This window comes from Gobio gobio (assembly GCF_949357685.1).
Source record: "Gobio gobio genome assembly, chromosome: 2".
NCBI classification, from domain to species: domain Eukaryota; kingdom Metazoa; phylum Chordata; class Actinopteri; order Cypriniformes; family Gobionidae; genus Gobio; species Gobio gobio.
Window position 1 is genome coordinate 62,967,170 of NC_137098.1, and position 27,941 is coordinate 62,995,110.

Sequence of the window (27,941 nt, forward strand, 5' to 3'; positions counted from 1 at the left end):
GGGCCTACTGTAAAATAAAGTGCAACCGAAAAAAGATAACATTCTTATTGTTACATTAAATCTGAGTGTAATGTATTATCGAAAAAGAAGTATGACTTGTCAACAAAGAGAAGTCATTTTCACTTTATTCACTTAATTTTATTCACTTAATTAAACATTGAGGTCATGATAAAATCTGTAATATGCATTTACAAAATACAAAATAGATACATTTCATGTTGACTTTAAGTATTTGTAACAACACTTGGTCCCCCTGTAGTCAATACTTTTATCCATTAAAACTTATCTTTGATCACCAAAATGACAAAAATATATTCATGTCTTAAATTAGCTTGAATGTAACTCTACACCATTGCTTAATTTGGTAGAACCGTTAATATGCAAATGAGCCCAGCCTCCACTCACTCATACAGGCTCGTCTACAAGTCAGCGTATCAGAATGGTAATGCCTAATGCGTTTTATATATCGCTCTCTACAACATCGGACACATAATGGTAATTGATATGCTTGGCCTCTGGCTTGACTACATTATCAAACAGTTAATAATGTGTTGCTAATGTCACATAAACCATGTTCCCGTTCACCATCTCAGCTGCCTCCTGAAAATCAGCATCTTTAGAAACGCTTTGAACATCACGGAGCGCCAGTGGAGAAAGGCATATAGTTCATCATAACATTGTAATACACATCATATACATAATTCACTGCTATATTGCTAAATGGGCCAGAATTTTCATACCAACAGAAAAATATACCAGGATAACCTGCTTCTCCTGAGACTCCCCTGCTTCAGAGCAGTTAATGATATGCTGAAGCCTGCCCACATGTTGACGTGATTGGTTACAAGATAGTTTGTCTTTGGTTCACTGCAGTTTTAAAGGGGTCATAGAATGACATTTTTGTACAAGTTAATATGATTCTTTAGTGTCTAAATGAAAAGTTTGTAATATACTTTAATTAAAAATTCTCATTAGTATTGTAAGAAAACACTCATTTTACCTGGTCAAAACCAGCTCAGTTTTCAGCAAGTCATTTCAGTGTATGTGACTTTAAATGATAATGAGCTTTGCTCGCCCCGCCCCCTCTGCTCTGTGGGGCGTTCGGTTCGACCCTACACAACAACACAACACACGTGGAGTGTTGCCTTGACAACATTTGAGGGTATATTTTCGAGAAATAATGGCAACGGGAGTCTCTGAGGACACATCTGAGCAACCTTATCATTTTGAACCGGAGTCGGACCAGGAACAGAGGACGAACGTTTCTGAATGGTTGGTTAACGTCATGTCACTTTGATCTATCTTTGTACTGGCAGAGTAGTGTAGTTGCTATGTGTTTACTGATGTGTTAGTTCATTGACAGATTGATGTTATGTTATAAGATTTTTTTTTTTTACATTACTTCTTAATCAGTAACAGACACCGTTATAAACCATGTACAAAAGTAAGCTTAGTGTAGTGTTACCACGTTAACTTTATCACCCGAGTAACTTACACAGTTTGTAATAACAAACATAACGCGTTGTTCATTATAAACGTGGGATTATGAATTATATTGAGAACGTCATACACAGAAAGCATGCCGTAATGTAACTTACCCTGTAAACTTTAGCCTCATTCATCGTGAAGCGTGCAAGCGATTTGCAAAGATTAATATAAAGGTTAATAAAACGTTACACTCACATCTTCCTGAGGTGCAGCAGGAACACGATCCTTTTTTCAAGAGCAGCTTATTAGCAAAACCTGCTTTATACTGACGCTCGTTTATAAAGCAGTCTGCTGAGAAATGATTCGCGCAAACATTGACGTTGATCGGGGGGAATATTCCCTTCTAAAACAAAACTCAGCAGCCTCTGGGTCTTCAGCGGTTTGGATTTAGGAACATCAAAATGACTGCTGAGTTCGTTATTACACCCAACAACACAACACCACAATCGCTTAGACGCCATTCTGCTCCAGCGTATCAACAATGGCGGACTGATGACAGCTCGCTCAGGGCGGGTCTGTGTTGAAACGCTGCTGTCAATCAACAATCTTAGGAGGGGCGTACACCGTGTAACGTCACACGATCAGACGGCTCGATTTGAGACAGGGGAAAATATATAAGGAGATTTAAAAAAAACACTGGATGTATTTTTATCATTATAGGATGGTTGTGTACAGGCACTGCCAACACACATTTCCGTATAATCAACTTGTAAAAGTGCATGTACCATTCTATGACCCCTTTAAAGAGAAAATACTGTTGTGTAGTTTGTGTGGTGAGCTGGTGACTTATGAATTTGCATATGATTAGTCTTAAAGGAACACCAACTTTTTGGGACTTTATCTTATTCACCATTACAACTCTACCAGAGTTAGATGAGTCCATACATACCATTCTCATCTCCGTGCGTGCCATAACTCTGTCTGATGCACCCACCGCTAGCCTAGCTTAGCACAAAGACTGGAAGTAAACGGCTCCAGCTAGCCTACTGCTCAATAAGTGACAAAATAACGCCAACATTTTCCTATTTACATGTTGTGATGTCTATAGTTACATTGTGTACTAAGACCGACGGAAAATGAAAAGTTGTGATTTTCTAGACCGATATGGCTAGGAACTATTCTCTCATTCCTGCGTAATAATCAAGGAACTTTGCTGCCGTACTATGAGTGCAGCGGCGCAATGATATTACACAGCGCCGGAAAATAGTCCCCAGCGCTCTCTGTGCAAGCAGGTTGTCACGTTGGTTAGTGTTGTCAAAAATATCGATATTTCGATATGTATCGTTACTGAAATATCTGAAATGATACGATACTCTGTTTTTACAGTATCGATACCAGCTGCGCTCTCCTCTCCTCTCAGACCGACAGCGAGTTGACATGCACCCGCCTCCTCTCATTCAGTCTTGTTAACCCTCTGAACATGTCGAACTTGTGTTCTGCTGGATTTTTCCTTGTGACAGCATGTTAGTATTGGTGTGACCGGTCTCAATTTTGCGCGGAATTTTGCACATAACGTTAATTCTACTAATTCCTGCAGATTTCGCGCTCGCATCTGAAGCGCACACACACATACCGTAATAAAGCCGCCTCTGACATACAAGTGCAAAAATTAACTCCTTTTTCCAGCTTATTAATGGTCAAATACACTCAAAAAAAAAAATCAATGTCAGTCTTGGCGAGGATTAGCGTAAACACAGTCGTAAACAGTTCAGGAAGAATGTATAACAGGAATAGTGTTTGGGATCCATGCGTGCGCCGGGTCTTAAAGGGACAGCGATTATTTATTATTCAAACTACAAAAAGACAAACGATCACTTACTGCTCTTGACTGATTAACTTGTGTAACTTTAATGGATTCATCTGTATTACATTTTTTACAATGAAGATTATCCAATGTTATTAAAAAAAAAATTATTCAGTTTCTTACCTGAATATTGTTAGACCTACCTGAAAAATAAAGCAGTCTATTTCATTTGTATTTTTATTCTATCGTATCTATTTGTGCTATTGTTTGTAATTTGTTTAGTTGTTCTTATTTTATTACTGTTTACTCATCTTTTTAAATTCAATTTGAAATAAAGCTTCCTTGTGCTGTATATTGCAACAAAATTAGTTAGCAAATATTTGTGAGATAATTGTAATGGTAATTGATCAACGTTTATATATAAGAAAAAGCTTAAAAGCTTTATCATATAAAGTGATCTCTTCAAAATAATTTTTTAATTTCCTAGACTTTTCAATAGACAGACAACAAAATAAATTATATTAAAAATATCTATTTGACAGTTTATGCAGCATTTTTTCCCTGTGGTATCGAAAATGGTATCGAATATCGATACTTTTTTAGGTATCGTATCGAAGTTAGAAATTCCAATATCGTGACAACACTAATGTTGGTTATGTTGACGGAAGTTTGCCTATTTTCGGGCGCTGTGTAATATCATTGCGCCGCTGCACTCATGGTACGGCAGCAAAGTTCCTTGATTATTACGCAGGAATGAGAGAATAGTTCCTAGCCATATCAGTCTAGAAAATCTCAACTTTTTATTTTCCGTTGGTCTTAGTACACGATGAAACTATACACATCACAACATGTAAATAGGAAAATGTTGGCGTTATTTTGTCACTTATTGAGCAGTAGGCTAGCTGGAGCCATCTACCTCCAGTCTTTGTGCTAAGCTAGGCTAGCGGTGGGTGCATCAGACAGAGTTATGGCACGCACGGAGATGAGAATGGTAGGTATGGATTTATCTAACTCTGGGGGATATGGTGAATAAGCTAAAGTCCCAAAAAGTCAGCGTGTTCCTTTAAAGCATATTAAAAACACCACATTGATTTTCACAGTTACGAATAGTAGTTACGAAATGTATTTTTACTCCAGCCCAAGATTTGCGTTTTCACCTGGTAAATAAAACAAGTGCACACCTTTTTTCAAACCACATCACGTTTAGAACTACATATATCTCTTATCTAAAGCAACTTAGAAAAGCTTCTTTAGCTGTGTCTGCATCTGAAGATTAGTAAGGCTATTGCCGTTCGCACACCATGTGTGGGTGTGAGGAAAGCAAAGTTCTTTGCCCTGCTGGAGGATATGAGTTGAAGGTGTGACATGCAGCTTTGACTGACTGCACGTAGGATCGTGTCTGTCTGAGAAGAGGTCTGACTTGGTGGATGTTTTTCTAGGTGAATCTGATGGTTATGGTTCTTATGTGGGCGCAAATGGCAGGAAGTTGTCAAGTGTGACTAGATTTTTTAGCTTTCTGTGTGGGTGAAAAGAGTTGAGAATGATGAGGTCTTAGCAAAGTTGTTTCCTCACTGGGATGAACAGAGGTTTTTGATAAATTGAGCCTTTCATCCAGGCATTAATGCTTGTCAGACATGCAGTGATTCATGAGGATACCTGGTTGTTAGAGGGATGAAATAAGGTAACTAGTTTGGTATCTTCTACAGAATAAAAGCGGTCCATGTACCGAGCCCTGTGGTACCCCAGTGGGTATTTGATGTTGGGACAGTTAGCATCATGGCAGAAACTTTTGCATGAGCAAGCACCAGTCATATTGTATTTAGAAAATGTAAAAATTTAAACTGAAATGTCATTTTTAATGTATGTTTTAGTTTTTGGATTTGATTTATTATGATGATACATCTGCCAGTGTGTTTTTTTTTGGCTTTAAAATATCTGTGAGGATCCATTTTGAGCATTATATTCCATTTTAGGCTCTTTATATTGCACAAAATGTGACCCACAAATGAGCATGAACCCTGAAGCAAAACATCTCAAATGACTAGCGCAGTGGGAGGCTGCTCATAAAACACTTCCACACAATCAAACGCACACACATACACACACGCTGGCAGGCATCTTGTCTGAAATCTCTTGGATCAAATCATTCTTGAATGCTAAGCAGCGCAGTCTGTTGTTTTGTTGTCCATGTTGCTAAGCGACCATCAGCAAGTCAAAGGCTGAGAGAAAAGACAAATCCCGAAAGAGAATGAGACGTGGTGGAGGGCAGGAAATAGAGAGTTTTTAAGAACCAATCTCTGGTGCTTCTGTGGACCAAGGTGCTGTGTTTGTGGAGGCAAAATGTGGGACACGAGGTCTCTCGAGAAGCTGGTGAACAGGACGACTCTGAGCACACAGAGAGTGCTCCACACACACATTCTGGGTGAGTGTATAGCCTTAATGCCACACAAACATACTCTCTCTTCAAGCCTTCATTAGTGCATACCAGGTCACATGTAGGTTCCTCTCCAGTAGTGTAATCTGAATTCATGCCGAAGGGCAGCACAGAACATTCTCTGCCTCAGACAACCAGAGTAAAAAAACACCGCAATCAGTGCCATCAACCTCCACACGTCCAGCCTAATGACTCTGGCATTTACTACCGCAGTGTCTGCTACTGGACTTTTGACCAGCGAGCAGAGAAATGTAGGAAGAGAGGTCAAAAATTATTCAGAAGTTCACGCACAAAAAGAATGAATATGTATTTTGAGAGAAACAAAAAAAAATATATAGGCTCCTTGCTTAAAAGTCGCTCTTTCAGAACTCAAAGGGTATATTTCACCCAAAAATTTAAATTCTGTCATAATTTACTCATAATTTATTACTTTCCAGTGCAATTTATGGGAAAAACTATCAGCTGTGGTTGCCAGAAATGTACTGTAAATAATACGATAGCAACATTTTAGGTTTTACAGATTTAATCCAAATGTACAGTAAAAAGACGCATTTTATTAATTGATATAATGTTAATATAATATACCAACCTATACTAATATCTACCTTTGTAAAACATTAACAACCAGCAAAACAGTTGGTGATGTGAAAGTCACATGATGAATCATTGTTCATCACAAGCAGCAGAAAGTAAATACTAATATAGAAGGTGCGCAGTGTCATTCACAAACACTAAACCCCATCACGACCCTAAAGTAATAGCAATATCCATTAATAAGCAATAAAAATTAATTGAACATCATTAGATTTAACATAAAACCCTCATGTGCATAACTGATGAGAAAAAACAAAGAAGATACATAGTTATTTCAAAGAAAATACATAAAATATGAAGTGTCACACAGGGAATTTTGGGAATGACAATTTACGTCAAATTATACAATGACATTCTTTTTCACTACCAAAATTTTTTATTCACTATACATAATAGTAAGGGAACATATCTGTTAGCCAATAGGTTTTTACTGTCGCATTTTTACAGTCTTACCGTTAAAATCACAAAAAAGAAAGTAAGTCATATAGGTTTGGAACGACATGAGGATGAGTACATTATAACAGAATTTTCATTTTTGGGTGAACTATCCCTAGCTAATCCATTGGTTATGTTTTATGTGTATTATTAGATGTTTCTCCTGATATTCCTCACGCCGTGTCTATACACCAGATGCGAGGGGCGACAAAATGACAAAAGCTAATAGAACCCATTATAATCAATTGATGCTGTCTAACACTAGATGTGATGTTGCCGTGGCAACACATGCTGGGAAATGGAAATCCCAGCCCAATTTCAGTAAAATTGAAGTTTGTCTAAATTAAAAGAAACAAGTTAATAAAACTCAAAACAATTAAATAATTCAGATGACTTCAAATGTGTCAGTTTTGTGAACTCAAAAGAAAAAAGTTGTAAATATCCATAAAGTTCATTTGATTTAACTTTTTATTTATTTATTTAAGTTTACTCCACTCAAAGCACTTCATTATTTTGAGCGTTTACAGTGTACAAACGGATTTGCAACGGTTACTTTGCCACGTCCAGTGTGGACGGCTTCTAGCGACAACGGTTGCGTCCGGTTTAGACACAGGATAAAAAGTAGACGCAAAAAAACAAACAACTGTTGACATTAAGAATAGAACTGTACATGAATGTGGACAACATTTCTCAGATACTTTAGTCTTGGAAAGAATTTAATCAGAGATATTTGGAAAAAGACTTTGGCAAATCAGAGCACAGTTTGAGATGTTTCTCTTCTGAAACTCTAGAAAGAGCCGCGTGTCTCTTTTTCCGCAGGAGGAACATGTGGAAAGACTTAACCCAAAGTTTTCATTTGCTCTCCATTAAATCTTGTCAGTGTCCAGGATAAACGAGTGAGATATTAAAGATAACATTTATGTTTTTTCTTTCCTATGGGCACATGAGACATTTCCTTTATGAAGCATGCATAAGATCTTCCGTTTATAATACATACAGGGAGTGCAGAATTATTAGGCACGTTGATTTTCATGAAAATACATGAAGAAGGTTTTTTTTATAGGCTTTATGGACAGATAGGTTGAGAGTGACTCTTGAAGGACCAGCACCACATCCTCTAGTACCACTGTTTGAAGAATTCATCTTCCAGAATCTGGCAGTACGTTTTGGGAGTTCATTTTTAGTCCATCTCTGCAAAACGGACTTCAGGATGGACTAAAATGAACTCCCAAAACGTACTGCCAGAATCTGGAAGATGAATTCTTCAAACAGTGGTACTAGAGGATGTGGTGCTGGTCCTTCAAGAGTCACTCTCAACCTATCTGTCCATAAAGCCTATAAAAAAACCTTCTTCATGTATTTTACAACACTTCAGCTTGTGATTCTTATTTAGTGGGGGTCATTTTTTAGGATTCTTTACCTAACTGAAGTCTCTGAGATCCTGACACCTTGCACTTCTGGAGACTCCAGGTAGGTTGCAGCTCTGGAAAATGGTGGCGCTGGAGACTAAAGGGTTCCTGATGGTTTCACCCTTAATTCTTCACCTTAATTCTTAATTCTTTTGCAGTTAACAGGTGTCTTTTCTTCACCACCTGTTTTTGTCAGATCCTGCTGACCCAACGAGCATTTCACTGTCCAATGGTCATGCCTTAACTGCAATGTCTAGTATTGCATTAGTATTGCATCCTTCTCATGGGCATTTAATACTTTTTGACTTTTCAGTCTGAGTTAAATCTATTTTTTGGCTCAATTTATCTGTAAAAGAAAACATGCCTAATAATTCTGCACACCTGAATATAAGGTGTTTTTCATTTCCAGCCTTCATGAACAATTATATATCACTTATACATTATTAAATACTAAATTAATAGTAGTTATTAGGATTACTGTGGTTTGGAATTGGTCAAATGTGCCTGGAAAAAAAATATGATCAGAAAATCAACGTGCCTAATAATTCTGCACTCCCTGTATTATTTAAAAGCCATGTGTAATTTTGTAAGGCTTGTGATCAGTTGCCACCTGTTACAACTACTGACTCTCATGCTAAAACCACTTCTTCTTTCAGAACTAGGAGAACAGTTGTGTCCATGGTCATCTCCTAACACGAGAACAGACAACCACCTAAAATTGGCTCCAAACTTGCGACCTGCTATTGGACGGGAGCAGCCTGACGCCCCCGTCATGGAGGAATTCAAGCAGTTGGCAGAAGAGGAGAAACGTGCTGCCCTTAGACTCCAAGAGGAGGTGAATATTTGTAATCCTCAAGTGAACCATGTCGAAAAAGTAATTAATACAGACATATTAGACTGTAACACTGTGTCTCCTGGAATTCAGAAAGCCATAGTTTTCAGTCTCCAGGGGAGCAGTCAAGAGAGATTTTTTTTTGGACTTGATTAAAACTTTCTGATAAAAAGAGCTTCTAATTCAACTTCTTTTCCCTTGTCCAGCAGCGGCGTAATCCTCGCTGCATCCGAGTGTCAGATTTAACGAATGATCCGGTTTTTTACTCCAACGCCAGTAGCAGTCAAATCTTTGCCATTGTGTCAGAGAAATGAGAAGAGCTTTTGTAATAGGGTGTAATTGCTTGTGTAATTGCTCTCCAGGGAAAGCAAGCAGCAGCCAAACCCAGAGACGAGTCTCCTCTTCAAAAGCCCAGTACAGTTGCCCTGCCAACACTGATCATTCATCCTTTTCTTTCTGTCCCTCCCTTACGTCCTCTGTCTCCTTGTGTTCTCTATACCTCTCCATCTCCCACTTTCCGCTCTCACCACAACATCTTCAACATCTGTCCTTCATCCTTCTTTGTCCTCCCCATTCGCTGTTATCCCTCTTCTTCATCTCCTTCACGTCTTCCCCAGAGTCTGCAGGCCCGGTTTCGAGAAGCCCTGCGAGCGAGGGACAGGCTGGAGGCTGAAATGAGGAGAGAGCTGCAGGTCGAGCTGCAGGCCCAGTTCAGAGCTCATTGTGAAGGCCTGAGGGCTCAGATGGAGCAAGAGAAGGTCCAGGCCGTAGGGGAGGCCTGCAGGAAACTGCAAGAACAGCTGCACAAAGAGGCAGAGGAGACCAAAGAGACAATAATACAGACCGTACGAGAAGAGACTCAGGTGTGTGTGTGTCTGTGTTTGTCTATCTTTATTATTGGATGTTGGGTTCCCACATTATTAAACCAGATAAACCTACATTGTGGTGATCTGCCTTGAGGCCAGCTTCATAAGAGCACAAAATAATGCCTTGTTTTGTATGTAAACATGTCAAAACATGCGTATTACGTTATTTGGAGCAATAAAGTTCCCTCCCTCAAGGTTTTCCAATGGGTTTTTATAATGTTTTTTAGTTTATGAGAAAAAGAAGGTCTGGAAATAAAAGAAAATGAATGGGCAATGTATTAATTTTTCAATTGATTAATTTTGCAATAATGTCCGGCTGACTACATTATCATGCTTGCGCGGTAATGCAGATACTATTCAAATAAATATGTGGACATGAAATACTGATTCGAGTTGAAATAAGTTTTGAATTTTAGCTGTATATTACCCCTAAGCTTCCATTAAGCAAATTGTGTTTTTTGTTTTTTTGTCCAATAGTTTTTTAATTACAGTCCTAAAAAAACAATTATTTTAGCAACAAGATGAAGCCTGTAACAATATTATACAGGGCTAAAGTATTTTTTCACCACCACAAAAAAGTAATAAATAAATAAAATAGGCCCAGTTAATGGCCCAGGTATTTGTGACCCATAACCTTAATAAATAAGGTTGTGACACCAAAAACTACTAGCCTAACTCATATTTTAAATATTGCTAAAGACAAGTAAACTGCCAGTAATCAAATAAAAACAAATACAATAGAACAAACACACAATAAAAAAAATATATACAGTGCTTTTCATGCTATTCAAGTAAGTCTAACAGTAAAACATTGTTTAGGCTATCACTTTAAGAGCTGCACAGATCCAATATACTGTTACACATACATTTTCTCCAACTGTTTAGGTTCTCTTAAGCCATAAACCATAAAATACTCACCAGAGTATGTGAGCAGAGTGGAGTGGGAGCCGAGAACGCTGCACCACCGCTCCATCACGAGTACATTTCATGCCAACGGCCCATAATATAATTGCATTTTTAGCCAGAACTCGCACGTTAAACACATTTAACTAGCTTGATACAGAAAGAATGTAAAGGTTATGATGACGGCGATGGACACGAGCGGGATGTTATAGTTCAAGGAGTTTTTTTTGTAACTTCTACATACTGAATATGATCGGGTGAAAGCTCATTTTAAACAGGTAGCACTGATTCACACACACAATCGCTCTCTCTAATGCAAACCATTCAAACAAATCTTACAGTGCTTATCTGCTCACAGTTATCTGTATCTGATTTTGAATGAGCAGAAATCTGTAGTGTAGTGACCCGTAGATAAAATAACTGATGAAAACTTACTATTTTTGCACTGCAATAAACTCAATAAACTACATTGAAACTATCTCCTATTTTTTATTTATTATTTTTTCATTTAATGTATGTTATAAACCGAACTTTTGTGATATTTCAAAGCTTACTTAAATACTTTAGCCGCAAATTTCCTTGGAGCAAAGACGGAGCAGTGTTTCTGATATTAGTGAACCTGGAGCTCCACTCCGCTCACATACTCTGATACTCGCTAAGGCCGAAATGTTTTGATGAAATTTTGTGTGAATATGTTTGTTCAAGGGCAAGACGTTATAAGAGAGCTCAATTCAGCATTCGCGTGCTGTCTGAGAAGCGGCTTTCTAGGTGTGCGCTTCGGATGTGTGCGCGCAAATCTTCTCTCATTATTGAATTGAGTTGACTTGGTAGTGTATACACAGTATAGTATAAAATATATATAAACGTATAATGTAAACACAGGACAAGGAACTGAGGAAAACCCAGGGCTTATGCTGCGTTCCAGGCAGGTTTTTGAGCCCGTAAGTTACAACTTCAAACCACGACTCACGACATTGTAGCATTCCAGGCAAAGTCACGCCAACCTGCCTGAGAGCAAGGAATTGTGGTAGCTAGATGTAAACCAAGCATGGCGGACCGTACAGGGCTTACGCTCATTTACAATAATTTCTATCGCCAAAGGTGTTGCTCCTTGCTTATTTGAGGGAAACAGAGGAGGAAAAAACGGCGCATACGGCAAGAGAAGCTATTATACCTTTTATTTTACGTTGTTTGTATATGTGTTTCATAAACACCGCATCCGTAGGGGCTGCTATTGTTGTTTTGCGGGCTATGTGACATCGGAGCTCGTTACTGGGAGTACATTGATCTAGTATGAGCTCACGGGTGGGAAGTCACGGGTTTGAATGCCGTTCCAGTGCACTTTCACGGTTAGAAGATTGTAAAAACACGGGTTACGGGTTGCCTGGAACGCGGCATGAAATACACAAGGAAAGATAATCAACAGAACAGGGAACAGGTGTGTAACTCTATGAGAAACCATGGAAACAAACAAGGAACAGGGAAAACCAAACTAAAACACAATGGCTGAATCCGAAATTGCCCCCTAAACCCTCAAACACTAGTCCACTAATATAGTTGACTTGAAGAAGTGAATGAAAACGAGTCGTTGAGTGTACATCGGCTGTAGCCTACATTTAATGAGGGATAGAATGAGTGCAATCGATAACATGGTTGCCAGTACAAAGGGATATCCTCTCAAATAATTCCCTATTTGAGGGTATAGTGGGCGATATCAGATTCAATGAAACGAAACATAACCCTTACAGACAAGACAACAAAATATCATCACTGTAAGTGGTGGAATTATGTGCATAGGGAAAATTTGCATCGGGTTTTCTTTTAGGCAAGTCAGATAAATCAATATGAAAAGTGCTTTTCTTTAAAGTTCTTTAATTTAATAATTTTCTTCCATTAACAATTGATTTACTGACTAACTACTGATTTGATATAGCTAGTAGCTAGCTACTATATGAACTGTAAATAGTTAAATAAGCCAAATTTGTCCAGTTTAAAATCTGACCAATTAGAATCAAGTATTTCAGAGATGCGTGCGTTATTCTGCTCATTGCCTTCATTGTCTGTCAGGAGTGTGTAAGGAGGTGTGTGCAGGACGTCGAGAGAAGTGTTCGGGAGGAGTGTGACATGAAGGCAGAAAGAGAAAAACGGGTCCTACAGGGCAGATACGAAGAAGAGATATCTGAGCTACAAAACAGGCAAAAACACACATGAAACTCTCCTCATGCTCAGCCCAGATTCCTGTTGTGATGCATCTCAGCTATTCTCTTTCTCCTTCTCAGCTTTTGTAGATTTCATCAATTTCTCTCCTTGTATCTTCCTGTCTTCTCTCTTTTCTACGGGAATCCTGGAATATATAGATTTTGTTTCTGTCGTCATCAACTCTGCCTCTCCAGCACTCTGTTTATTTCTGTTTTTTCCTTTTAATAATGGTTTGAAGTCGTGCATGACCGTGCGTATGTGTTCCAGGCTACAGCAGCTGCAAGAAAGTCTGGAGCAGGCCTGCAGGGAGCGCATTCAGTATGAAGCTGAGTTTAAGGTCAGCCCCTGTAATGAGGTCATCATGAATAAATGAACAGCTCTAAAACGGGACCTGCTCAAATCCGGCGTCTTTAACACCCTGCAACAAAATGACGGAATAACACAACTCTCTTTCCGAGCCAGAACGTCCTCTGATGTTTGGTTCTTATTAACTCTTTCCCCACCAGTGACGGAATTTTTCCAGCAATCCATGTTTTCACTGTTCGGTTGGGTGCGCTATTACACAAAACACAGCCGAAGAAGAAGCAGAAACAAGCGATAGAAGCATTGCACATAGAAAATAACACGATCATCAAACATTAAACAGCATGTAAAGCAAAACTGCCTAATGTTACTGAATTAAATGTCGACCCAGGACGAGCTATAGGACTGTGAAGCTTTGGGGGTGTTGATGGACTCCATCTACTCCATCTATGTTTTGATCATCATCCTGAATCCGATCCGGACTTAGTGATCAAAATGTTGCCTTTTTATGACAAGTGTTGATAAAAAAAGAATGTTTGATATATTACATGTTCAGATATTTATACTACAAAATATTCTGGGAGGCCATGGAAGTTTTCTGAAAATTATCAAAAACGCTGACTGGTGACTTATTAAAAAATGCTGGCGGGGAAAGAGTTAAGTTTAGTTTAACCCCCCCCCCCCCCCCCCCCGTGAGTCTGTGCATTATGCTGCGTTAACACCGAACGTGAATGGAGCGTCTGGAGCGAGTGATTTCCATTTTAAGTTAATGTAGAGACGCGTTGACTCGCATCTGGAGGTCCTGCGGCACGAGAGACACGTTTAGCGGGCAATGGACGCGATTTAACAACAAATAAAAACACTCGCGCAAGACACTCGATTCGCCTCGTTCGCAAAAACTGGACGCGCGAATGAGGCGAATTGAGTGTCTTGCACGAGTGATTTTATTTGTTGCTTTTTGTGCATTCTAGAGTTTGAAGTGAATTCGTGTCTGATGCCTGAGTTGAAAAATCTGAACTTTGGCGCCGTGTTAACCAATCAGGAGCCTGCTTGCTGCTGTAGTTGTTATCCTGGAGGGTGATCCTCGCTCCGATGTTGGACAACAGGTAATCAAACTGGACGCGGGACAGGCGGAAATACCGCTGGAAGCGGCCGTCATCCAGGCGCAGCTCCTGGAGCAAGTGGTGGAACTCACCAAACTGTACGGCAACGATGAACCCTACGCCGCTGTTCTGGTGACTCTCTCGATGAATGCTTGATCAACATCAGCCATCTTGCAGACATACAACCGCCTAGCACTTGCCCCTCGCCTCGAACACACGTCTATTCGCTTCAAATGCACGCTTTATACGAATTGGACGCGCGAGTGGATTCAAAATGTTCAAGCGTCCACCTAGACGCGATAGAAGCAAATTTGACACTCAATTCGCGTTCGGTGTGAACGCAGCATGAGTATGGATGCTTGTTTCCACCACGGAATAAAAATAAAAAAGATTTACAAAATAGCAATTTCTTGATCTCACAATTCTGACTTTTTTCTTACAATTGTGAGATGTTTTCTTAGAGTTGTGACATAAACTCAAAGCAAATCAGAATTATGAGAGAAAAATGCACAATTAGCTTTTACATTTTTTTACAAATTCCACGACCGAAACAGAAAACTGAATTGCGAGATGTAAAATTATCTGAAAATGTCAAACTTTCAAGATTTAAACAACACATTTTTGAGGAGGGAAAAGTCAGCATTGCGAGATGTAAACTCACAATTGCGTTTTTATAACACGATTTCTGAGGAGAAAAGTCTGAATTCATATTTGTGATTGCGCTGTGAAGAACGTCAAATGTTTCTATTTACAATGTGTTTTTCCTGAGGTGAGAAATATAGCCAATCACAGACCTGTTTGTTGAGCTCTTGAATGCAGTGGCCAATCAGGAGTGTTCAGTCAGAATCCACTCATCGGTCAAAATGCTGTGGTATTATTGTTCACTGCTGAGTTCTGCATGTTCGCAAATCCTCTCATTAACGTGTAGACATGATGTAAGTCAGAGACTAACTAAGCTTCATTGATTATAGTGAAGAACTGAGATGAGTGACAGCATTTTAGTGATTATAAAGGGAGCACACTTTCTTTGTGCATCTGAAAGTGAACACTTCCCTACTATATAGAATGCGAAAAACAGCACACCAAAATAGCATCTCCAAATTCATAGGCTTCGTCCGAAATCGAATACTCTCGTGAGTAGGAACTTGACCCCCAACACTTACTACCCCAAAAAATAGTATGAATGTAATGTGGACGTACTACATTCGCCATGCTGTCATTATCATGTGACCTACCAGTATCAGTTGCATCACTTCACAAATCCTCTCCCGTGGCCTCATGGGATAGTAAAGCGTCCATCATATGCACACTTCAAAATCTCACTGGAAGAAGAATGTCATCGGGTGCTTTTTGTCTACTCTTTGATGAGTATTATGAATTTGGACACACTTCTTTTATTACATACTGTTTTTCACCTACTATATAGTAGGGACGTGTGCTATCTCGGATGCAGCCATAGTAGTATCCGTAGGCGGAAAGCCACCGGATGCCTTCCGGCGACATTCTGAAGTGTGCATACGATGGACACTTTACTATCCCATGAGGCCATGGGAGAGGATTTGTGAATGGAACTTACTTTTTACTTCTGAAATTATTTTACTATTACTATTCCTATGATTTATAAACGTAATGACTTGTATATAATCTTTAATGTCTCAATGCACATTGCTATTCTTGAAATGGTGGAGCGGTTGCTTACACATTACATCTGCACTTTACTAGAGCGCCCTCACTCATTTCAGAAGCACCCTCAGAGATTTGATTCTGGAATCTGGCCTGGTTCCTCCCCTCCCTGTCTTAATAGACAACAGTGTTGACATTTGACCTTTTGCTTGAGGACGTTTCCATCTTTGGTCATTACGATGAATCCACCTGTCTAATGAACTGCATCTGTCGGACTGAAATTGAATCAGTATGTTCATGTGCTTCCGTTTCTCTTTCAGAAGGTGCAGGCCAGCTACAGGCGGTTTGTGGACCTGACTGACTCCTCCCTGCACTCTGATTACCTCTTAAAACTCCGCAGACTGGGGAGAGAGCCAGGGCTCATGGACACTGCGACACAGACGGATGAGATCACCCCTCAACTGTGATGGCAGTGTTCTCACACACACACACCACGGTGTCAGGATATGCAGCGTGACACGCTGTACTTTGTCTAAAACCATCGTTTTCTAGAAACGGTAGCAATATTTGTACTTTGAAGATGTATTTGATGCACCACAGTTTTAAGTGTAGCTCCAAACCTGTATGAGTTTATTTCTTCTGTTGAATACAAAAGAAGATATTTTGAAGAAAATAGTAGGAAAATACTATGGAAGTAAATGGCTACCGTCAACTGTTTGGTTACCAGCATTCTTTAGTCCATCTTATTTTTATTTGAACAGAAGAAAGAAACTCATACAGGTTTGGAAAAACTTTAGGGTGATGACAGAATTTTCATTTTTGGGTGAATTTCTTTAAAGAAATTATGAAATCCTTTATACATTTACCCTCCTTGGTCCCAAGTTAGTCGTTAACTATTGCATATTAAATGGGAACAAAAATCCTGTCATTTCCGGTATATAAAAAAAGTGTAAAACAATAATCATAATAATGTATATATTTTTTGCAATTGCATGATAAAATGGAGTACAGCACATTCTCTGTTGAACTAACAGGTTTATCGGATCAAATATTATTAAATAATTATGCATATCTAATACCCTAATTAGTCTTTTTTTAACATCATAGCGTGATTGACACTACTAATGAACAACATATTAAATATGTAATAATTTCCTGAAGCAGCTTACATTGTTATTGTTCGTCCTGTTTTAATGAGGCCTACATTAACATACAAATGTGTCTAATGTTACTCAGCGAATCCAAATGTCCAGTATACTAGACATCACATTTACACTCGCAATTGTTGTATGAAAAACATTTATGTTTGCCTTTTATCCTCTTATTATAAAGCTACATTCAATAATGACAAATATTACTGGGGGGAAAAAACAATATAAAACATATTGTTGCTCTTGCTAACTTTTGCTATACGCCAAGAAAACCTGAAACAATGTTTCTTGTTTACTTGACGTTTTTAACAGTGTCATTTTTAGTGCCATTTAAAGTCTTTTGATGAAATGGAATGGCACTAAATTATCAAATTAATGTGACATGAATGTATTAATTGTTTATTACGTTTTTAATTGTTGTATTAATATTACATAAAATAGATGTGGCTGTCTAAAGCAGGGGTTTTCCCGTCCTCCAGAAGGTTCTAAGCGATCCCCAGAAATTTTTTAGAGGATACAAAGACAAAGCAAAAATGGATAAAGTCTACCGAACATTCTAACTGTTTCATTTCTAAATGTTTCTCTCCTTTCTAGTTTTTTTTCCCCCACTAAAGTCCCCTTTATCTTGCTTCCTGGGGTTGTAAGGCGGTATTCTTAACGCAGTATGTGAGCTGCTTACATTTATTGTGAAAGTTGCTTGTACAAATCATTTTTAAATTGAAAATGTTCTTCTTCAGGTTTATACATCCAACAGTAAGTATAGCCAATTCAAGTTTGGAACCAATATGTTGTATTTATAATGTCACACTTACTATTTATCTAACAGTTTAAATGTTTTTCATACATACAAATATATAGAAGGATTTTAGGAAGGGGGTCCCTCATAAAAGGTTCATCATATGAAGAATTCAGATGCAAAAGCCTCTAAAAGCCACTTCGGTCAAAAATGAGATAACGATACTGAGTGAATTGCTCTCTGCATATAGTATACGTTCATAAAATGATTTCACTACAACCCCACTAAATCCCAGCCTCAGCCCATTCAGAAGTACCGGTACTTGGGTAGAAACCTATACATAGGAGCCTGACAAAAATGCTTATTTTACAGAAAAACGTCAGACTTTTGCATAGGAAGTCTCATATTTTGGGGTCCTTGCCATCATAAGTTTGAAAACCCCGGGTCTAAAGGAGGGCGAGTGGGTTGTAGTATCATTGCTTGACCACTGGGTGTCAGTGTCGGCAAGGCTTTAGTCCTCCGTTCAAACGCCTTGGGTCCCATCAGCAGCGCTTAGTTCATAGTACACTTCTTAATTGTTGTTTTCAGATGTAATAGACAGGCATACAAACACAGTTAATTGCCGCTTTTTTCACATATGCTGAACGCTGAAAATCATTCCAGTTTCAATTGGACGGTAGAGACAAGCTCTTTATCGACTGCATATCTTACTAAGCTTGTCATTAGTGTCGTTACCACCAGCATGAAATGTTATTACATGCACCGTTACCAGCAGCGAATGCACCGGGGGCGCTGCGGCTCCGTAAGCCGTCGCTTCTGAATGCACAGCGTCGATCGGTGGGATCGGGTGATTCACGACCATCATATCAAACGGAAAAGAAGCAGTCACAAAATGTACGTGTTCAGAGACTATGATTATTTATTTATGGGTATAGAGAATCCTTGACGTGAGCATTGGGAAATATGTCTGCATGGTATGTGGATGTGTTTGTGACTGACGTGATTTAATAGCTAGCACCTCCACATGCGGAAAAAACAAATCCCCCAAAGAAAAATCCGCTCCGTTAGCGCGCACTCCAGCCGGAAGATGGGATTTTTCTTATTCGAGCGCGCACACCTCCCCTTCCCCCCTCCCTCTGCCGCTATGGCAAGCCGTTTTCACTTTTATTCATTCCCAGGATATGAATTCTTGATATCGACAATTCCATTTTCACTAGTTAAAATTAAAATTTTTGATATCAGGAACTAGTAAACATGTTAATTCTTGATATCGACAATGACGCCGTTGTCGTAACTCGCAGAAATGGGAATTCTTGATATCGATAATTACATTTCAACTAGTAAACATGTTAATTCTTGATATCGACAATGACGTCGTCGTCGGCACTCACAGAAATGGGAATTCTTGATATCAATAATTACATTTCAAAGTAAAAACTATAATTCTTGATATCTGTAATTGTATGTTCACTAGTTAAATGTCACCATAGACTGACTAGACATAGAATTAAATTGCTGATATCAAGAATTGATTTCTTAATAGTTGAAGTACACATATCAGAAATGCAATTAGTAAAAATCATAATTTTTTATAGGGCACTTTCACAATTAAAGGGGCCGGGGCTCAATTAACATTTCAACTAGTGACAATTTGAGATCTTGATATCAGGAATTTATATTTTTTACTAGTAACAAAGTAGTGATGATTTTTTACTAAGATATGTGAAATTGGAATTTCAACTAGTAAGAAATCAATTCTTGATAAATGAATTTGAATGGCAGCCTATGGTGACATTTACCTAGTGAAAATACAATTACAGATATCAAGAATTGTAGTTTTTACTATAGCTGAAATTTAATTATTGATATCAAGAATTTGTATTTCTGCGAGTGATGACGTCATTGCCGATACCAAAGATGAACATGTTTACTAGTTGAAATGTAATTCCTGATATCAGGAATTAGCATTTTAACTAGTGATTTTAACTGAATAGTTGATATCACAGGGTTCCCGCGGGGTCTTAAAAAGTCTAGAATTTCAAAATCAAAATTTTAGGCCTTGAAGTATTCTGTTCTAGGTCTTAATTAATTTTAAACAGGTCTTAATTTTCCTAAGTCCATGTAACACTACCTCTAATGCTCATTGAAATGCTCCAGTAGCACTTTAGAATGTATATATATATATATATATATATATATATATATATTTTTTTTTTTTTTTTTTTTTTTCCTCTCCATGTTCTTTCTTTCGCTAGTCCAAATATAATTTGCTGTATTACGACTACAAATGAGACCAACATGCATCTTATATTGCAGCCAATCAGCTTTCGTGTTATTGGAGTCTCTTTCAGATTGTACCACAGACACATAAAACGGAGTTTATTCTTCAGCTAATAGTCCTCCAGTTTGTTTCTGCGATTTACTAAATGCAACGAAAAATCAACATGCATTCTTTTGAGATCCTGCATTATTCGTAACCAAAATAAACAAGATTTATGTGCTTCGTTTGTTGTATTGTCATGTGACTATTGTGCATCTTGACAGCAGCCATATCACCCTGCAGCCCAAGACTGGTTTCCCACTGAAGCTAAGCAGGGCTGGGCCTGGTCAGTACCTGGATGGGAGACCAAACTGGGAAAACTAGGTTGCTGCTGGTAGAGGTGTTAGTGAGGCCAGCAAGGGGGGCTCACCCTGTGGTCTGTGTGAGTCCTAACGCTCCAGTATAGTGATGGGGACACTATACTGTAACAAGCACCGTCCTTCGGATTAGACGTTAAACCGAGGTCCTGACTCTCTGTGGTCATTAAAAATCCCAGGATGTCCTTCGATAAAGAGTAGGGGTGTAACCCCGGCATCCTGGCCAAAATTTGCCCACTGGCCCCTGTTCATCATGGCCTCCTAATCATCCCCATATATACGATTGGTATCATCCCTCAGTCTCCTCTCCACCAATCAGCTGGTGTGTGGTGGGCGTACTGGCGCAATATGGCTGCCGTCGCATCATCCAGGTGGATGCTGCACATCGGTGGTGGTTGAGGAGATTCCCCTCTTCTATGTAAAAGCGCTTTGAGTGAGTGCCTAGAAAAGCGATATATAAAATGTAATAAATTATTATTATTATCTAGCATCTAGGTATCCTAATTATGAAAAAAAAATACCTCCACAAATGCAGTAATTTTGATCTCAAATCACAAAAAAAGTCACAAAATTCTGGTGGGATTGAGCTATGAGGAAGTGCAGGTTGATACAAGTTTATTGATATGTTCAATTTGAATCAATTCATTTACTTAATTTCCTTTTATAGGTCTTAAATTTAATTCATATTGGTCTTAAAAAGGTCTCAAAAAGTCTTCAATTTGACTCGATGAAACCTGCAGAAACCCTGTATCAAGAATTCATATCCTGGGAATGAATAAAAGTCAAAACGGCTTGCCATACTGCCCCTCTCTCTCTCGCGTGCGCGCGCTCTCTCTCTCTTTCTCAAACAACTCAGTCTGTCAGTGTGCGCCGAGCGTTAGGAACAAGTCTCACTAGTCGGATTTGCAGCCAGTGAGAGAGACACACCGAGAGAATCCAAGCAGGACAGACGAGAAATGAACTATCTAATGACTTGCCACATCCGAGCACATTCTCAAATGCCCTGCAACCGAAACCCATGAACAAGGATTGCAATATTTTTGCACCCTGGAAAAATCTGGCAATAATTTTGTCAGTGTCGACACATTTGTAAATTTGTGTTCATGCTTGCTTTTAATTTGCATTAATTAGTTTTTTTCCTTCGTTAATCACCTGGAATGCAACATTTCATTTGTGCATGCGGAATTACTGGAATCTCAGAGGCAAGCAGGAAAATCCAGTAGGAGAACTAGAGGTGAGGAAGAGAAGCAGCGAGATCTGTCCAGCATCAACATGTTCTTCTGAAGAGGCGAGGAAAGGCTCATTCCAAACCATCATCCATCCACCATCACATTCCCGTCCTAATTCGTGGGAAAAACAGAATGAAGTGCGAGTGAAAAGGGAATGGGAAAGATAGGTCCAGCCTAAACGCCTTGGGGGAAAAAACAAGCATCAGGAATTTTTTGGAAAAGTAAACTCTTTGCAAGGAAAAGCAGCAACCAAACGGCTGAGGGGATTCAATCGCGCGGCGGAGTTTTGTCCACGAGCTACTTTTCCCTAAAGACGTGTTTTTGTGTGTGTGTGTGTGGGGGGGATTCTCTGTTTAAATCCACACAGACTGCACATTTGTTTAATCTAATCTCCAGATATCCATGCATGCTCCCAAAACACGTTGTTCCTGAATCACACTGACGGATTCACCTGAACGCTTTGTTCCGAAGTCCAGAGATCTCCATCCTCTGGGAGAGTATCCCGCAACGGCTTTGATGGGAGTAAATAGAAGGAATTCGGGAATTCAAATGGCGAGTCGGGGCTGTGAAAATGGATTGGGAATTCTGCTGATATTCTTAGTGGATTTACTCGGGATCACGGCGACCAACATGGATCCCATCTACTGGAATTCCTTGAACAAAAGGTAAGAGCCGCAACTAAAGGCATTGGGCACGGCGTTCATTCCCGTTTATTTAAGAAGGGCTTTGCGTTTGCGCCTCGTGTTTTCGCACAAACCGTTGAAGGGCGACTTTAAAAGAGGGGGAAAGAAAGCTTTTAAGCGCTATTACGCCGACAAGCCCCTTAGTGGATAATCACGAGTCTGCAGAAGTTACGAGCATCAATGTCGCCAGACTAATAAATGCCACATTTCATTGACGGTGTGTGTGTGTTGAGGGATTTTACGACAGTAGCCGCCGCTGTTTATTGACACTGCCTCTCCTTCAGACACGCTCCAGTTCGATTGGCATGAATTTTAGTTGCTCAACACCGAGCATTTTTCCGTCTTAATGCCGCGTAAACAATGTAACCTTTGTGAAAATGTTCTTGCTGAACTTGTGTGAACGCGCAGACATCCTCGGGACTATTTTTAGCCACCAACTTCTCTCCTGTCATTATGTTAAACAAAATATGTTTTGCTAAACTTTACGTTTTCGTGACACCCAGCCATGTAAAATGTTTACATGGAACCAAAAAAGCCTCTGCGCGTTTGTTTATAGTTGTGAACTCTCCAACTTTAAACTGGTTGAACCGTGTAGAAGACAAAGCACTCATGACAGTAGCTAAAACAAAAGGAGGTGTAAGTTTTCGCTCTTAGTCGACACCTTCCACTGGACTAGTTAGCGTGGAGACACCTGAAGCGAGAAGTTTGACACGCGAGTGTTAACTTTGGATGGTCAATCAGACCCATTTCACACCGCACAATTTATTACTCCGGTCACGGAGGTGCCACGATCTCCCATGCATGCCGCAGGAAGGACTAGCGGGCAATTTACGGCTAGATTTCTCGTAGTAGATATCGGTAAATAAGGGGGAGGTTTCTGCAACCCAGCAACTGTGAATTCATTTAGTGGGGAGTCAAAGAACCCAATGCAAACGGCGTGTCCGGCACATAAACGACGATTTATGGCTGAGCAGACCCTGCTCTTTTTCCCTTTCTTTCGCCCTTCTGTCATTACTGGGCTTGTTTAAATGGACACCCGGCGTCGTGGGAGCACTTGTGTGCCCGGTCTAAATCGGTATGTGGGTTATGAGGGGCTATTAGTGGTGCCACGAGCTCTTGAAAGACGAATAGGTTTTTAATGTGTCCATGTGGCGCATATACCGGGCTCTGCGCTTCAACAGATGCTTCTGGGGGGGATGGAGGGGGTTTATTCTGTCCCAGTGGCCGCTGGCAGACGCTCTTAATGAGGGTTCTTGTCGGCGCTGCTTGTGTTAATCTAGCAGGGGTTTGTGGGACCTAATTTGAAGCGGGTGCGCGCACGCAGGTGGGGGGCTTGACCGTGACCGCGCGCTGTCTGCTTGACCTTTACCTGGAAGTGAGAGACGCGGCGCCTCCGATAATCGTTTTTAACCCGTTCAATGACTTGAAATCGATTTAAAACGATCAACATGGGCTCACGTCTTTATTTGCTGTGGAATCTCACAATTCATATTTGATGGCTATAGCAATTACTGCTTTTTTACTTACTTTTCTGCTATGCCGATAAATATGTAGGCCCTAATGCAATTTTAATGAAAGCAAATAGCCTACATAAAATGTTGACGTGGCACAAACACTTTTATTGGCTTACTGGCTTAGTTACAATGGAAAAATGAATTCAGAAATTACTTTGCATTGAATTGGCAAATGAAGCAGGGGCTCCTGTCGTAAATCTCAAATTAGCCAAATATCGGCAAATTAATCTTCCTGGACAATCTGTCCACATATTAACTCTTTCCCTGCCATTGATGGACATTTCCGTCATTTTATGTGACAATGCTTCTCTGCCATTGATGAAGTTGAAGTGTTTATAAAATAAAAAAAGGATGCATGAAGCTAGAATAAAACAGTTTTTTTTTTTTTTTTTTTAAGTAGAGGCTTTTTTTTTTTTGACATGTTGCATGCTCAGATATACAACCAAATCTTCTGGGGGACATGAAAAAACGCAGATGGGGAAAGAGTTACGCACTGTAAATTACATATTAACTCTTTCCACGCCAGAATATTTTGTTGTATGAATATCTGAACATGCAATAAAGAACAGAGCCTCTGCTATCACTTGAATATGTGTACGTTTCATAAAAAAGCGAAATCACGTTTTTGTCAAAGACTACGTCTGGATCAGATTCAGAACGATGATCAAAACATAGATGGAGTAGATCGAGTCCATCAACACCCCTAATGCTTGCACAGTCCTACAGCCCGTCCTGGGCAAGCGGAAACCTCCCGCAGTTTCTCTTGAAGCCAATACGAAAGTGACTTCAACTGCAATTCATCGACTGACCACTAGGGCTCCAGAAGGAGCAGAATCTCATTGAGCCCCATGTTAAAATGCCCAACTTTACAGCAGAAAAAAACATGTTTACAGCCTGGTACCAATTGTGGTTTTGGTCTATATATCTAATTTTGCCCTTCATGACAACTGTGAGGGGGGTAAATTATTTTATAACTCATTTGTTTACATTATATAAAGCCTTAAAGTTCTGCATAATTAAGGGGCGTGGCCACTTTGAGTGACAGGTGGATTGCGGTTTGTCTGCTGTCTGTTAGTCATCACGTCACCTCAGCTCCGCCCACATCCCGCCTCTTTGCCCATTTTCTATTATCCGGGAATGAAGCGCGATGATGCGCTGCCAAGATGGCAACGGCCAGCTCGACTCTACTTTACGCTTCAAAACTGCTCTTCAGAATCTTATGGGTGACGGCACGGACACCACGTCCATATTTTTTTACAGTCTATGGTCCTGGGTCGACATTTCATTCAGTAACATTAGGCAGTTTTGATTTGTATGCTGTGTATTGTTGATGATCGCACTATTTTTCATATGCTTCTGCTTACATATGAGATCGCTCGTTTCTGCTTCTTCTTTGTCTGTGTTTTGATCAGGAGATTCGGTTCTCTTTCAGGAAATGCGTAATAGCGCCCCCCAACCGTATAACTGTATAGAAATTTGTCATTGGCAGAGAACGAGTTAAGTTATGGTCTTGTTTATTTGTATTAGTCGCTCTCTTATTGTGTTACGCGGTACGATGAACACTGCAACGGAACATGGGTCTTTACAAACACAACGTCGTGCTCATGTTTGCTTCAAAAATACACCGCAGTATGAATTTCTCTGCTCACAAGAAATCTGCACCGTGTGGTTTTGCTCCAGGCTACAGGAGTCTCGCACTAAAAGTAGCAGTACGAAGGTTACATTTTTGGCAGTGCTGTATATTTAATAGGGATCAGTGAACCTCTGTGCTTTGAAGATGTGGGCCTGCACTTGTAGGATGTTTTATTCACCTATCTATATCCCATCACTCTCTCCGTCACTGTCTCGCCCTCTCACGATGGCGCTGCCACTCTCCACCCCATGCCAAATTAGAAACATGTGTAGCCTTCAGAGGAGCGAAGAAGGAGTTGAGAAGGGATGGGAGGGAAGAAGGATCGAGAGACGAGGGAGGAACAGCGGGGCGCATCCTTAAATGTACAGAAATCAATATCTTCTAAGCCATGAATGTCAGTTTGAGTTAGGCTTGAGAAAATGCAAGTCCAGCAGAAAGATCACCTTGAAATTGTCTGCTTGGGGGGAAAAATCCATAAAGCAAAAATTGTGTTTGTTCATGGACACTTTAATCTAATTTCGGTATGTATATTTAATTAAGTGTGAGTAGATGAAAAAGGGTTTCTGTGCTTTTTTTTTTTTTTTTTTAGTAAAGACTAATGGTGTTTCTCAGTGAGCCAGCTTGTCTTGGAAGCGTCCTTCACCTTCTGACATTCACGCCCCCTGATACATTGTTTACACACAAGAAAGACAAAGTGTGTTTGTGTGTCCTTGGTACCCGGCTCTCTCTGGATGAGCAAACACACATCTCTGACTGATGTTCTGGGGCGGTCAGTTAGGGCCGGCCGGGTAATTCTTACAATTGGCCATGTTAAGACGGCGGTTGGGTTATTGGATCCCAAACGGTTACTTGCGGTTCAGTTGGGTTCTGTGTTGTATAAATCACTAATTGCGTTTGAGAGATTCAGATCCTGCTCAGACCTGTGGGGGGTTTTCCGATAATGAATTCAGACGAGCGATTGTGGGTAACTGTAAGGATTTGTGTGTTATCATAAATGTCACAGGGTCTGTGTGTGTGTGTGTGTGTGTGTGATGGGCCGTTTGTATCAGCGCTCGCTCTCTAAGAAATATGTTTAATAATTAATTTATCGCAGGCTAATTGGGCTCGGATAAGGGCGCTTGTGAACCCGATCTCAGGCTTAAGACGAGGCGTATTTCGGGAAGGGAGGTCGCTGGATGAGGAGATTAGCAGACACGATCTCAATAGGTCACTGACATGGTTGTGTTCAGAAAGTCCTCATTTGTAATTCGCTTCGGCAAAGTAAGTGTAAAAACAAACAGAAACTTTTTTTGACATGCTTGCTTATGGATTAGAGGTTTGAATCCGTGTTAATTTGCTAAATTGAGTTGATCCGTTTAATCTTCCTGATTGGATTCACCTCTTTCGGTCAAGGGAAGTTTGGTTTTATTCCGGGACTTTAAATGCTCGACTGTGTGTGCAGAGTCACCGGGGTCTAGAAGAAGGACGGAAGAGAGATTCGGATTTTTAGTGCCTGTATATGACACTGAAAAAAAAAAAAAAAAAAAAAAATTTATATATATATATATATATATATATATATATATATATATATATATATATATATATATATATATATATATATATATATATAAATGTACATATGATTTAACAGTGTAATTAGATTACTGTAATAATTACTTTCTCTAAAAGTATTGCATTATTTATTATTAGTTATTTTCTAAATCCCATATCAACTACAACAGTTGAACAACACAAGGATAGACATGAAAATTTATAAAATTGCATAAATTATTACTGAACTGACCAACGTATTTAAAGAGAAGGTTACACTAAAAAACATATTTTATTAATGTTAAATCCACAATTTTTTTAATATAAAATTGTTATATCTATACAGTATTTAATGCAATTACCTCAGAAGTAACTGTAATTAAATTTTAATAAATATGTTATATATATAACAGTTTATGCAACAGTGTGAGTGTGTATATATAAATATTATATATATATATATATATATATATATATATATATATATATATATATATATATATATATATATATATATATATATATATATATATATATATATATATATATATATATATATATATATATATATATATATATATATATATATATATATATATATATATATATATATATATATATAAATTCTTACTTACCACAAACTTATAGTCCTTCTTTATATATATATATGTACACTCTAAAAAATGCTGGGTTAAAGTTAAAAATAGACTAACCCAGCAATTGGGTTGTTTTAATCCAGCGATTGGGTTGTTTTAAGCAAACATTTAACCCAACCGCTGGGTTAAAACAACCCAATTGCTGGGTTAGTCCATTTTCAACCCAACTTATTTTTAATCCAGCATTTTGTAGAGTGTATGTATATATATACACACACACACACACACACACACAC

The 27,941-nt window shown here is 39.1% G+C and overlaps 2 protein-coding genes across 2 annotated transcripts in view; both read left to right on the top strand.

Annotated features, from left to right (window-relative positions):
* The first annotated feature begins 5,377 nt into the window (after window positions 1-5,377).
* LOC307142434 (uncharacterized protein) lies at window positions 5,378-17,003 on the top strand. Its single transcript, XM_079843306.1, has 6 exons — window positions 5,378-5,654; window positions 8,761-8,939; window positions 9,554-9,799; window positions 12,773-12,900; window positions 13,172-13,241; window positions 16,254-17,003. The coding sequence occupies exons 1-6, from the start codon at window positions 5,573-5,575 to the stop codon at window positions 16,398-16,400; spliced, it is 852 nt and encodes a 283-aa protein (XP_079699432.1). The 5' UTR covers window positions 5,378-5,572; the 3' UTR covers window positions 16,401-17,003.
* A 4,308-nt stretch (window positions 17,004-21,311) lies between these two features.
* Window positions 21,312-27,941, top strand: part of efnb3b (ephrin-B3b) — a 104,535-nt gene continuing 97,905 nt past the window's right edge. Inside the window, exon 1 of the mRNA XM_079810462.1 lies at window positions 21,312-22,351. Within this exon, the coding sequence (XP_079666588.1) occupies window positions 22,203-22,351 (149 nt within the window). The 5' untranslated portion in view covers window positions 21,312-22,202. The remainder of the gene's footprint in view (window positions 22,352-27,941) is intronic.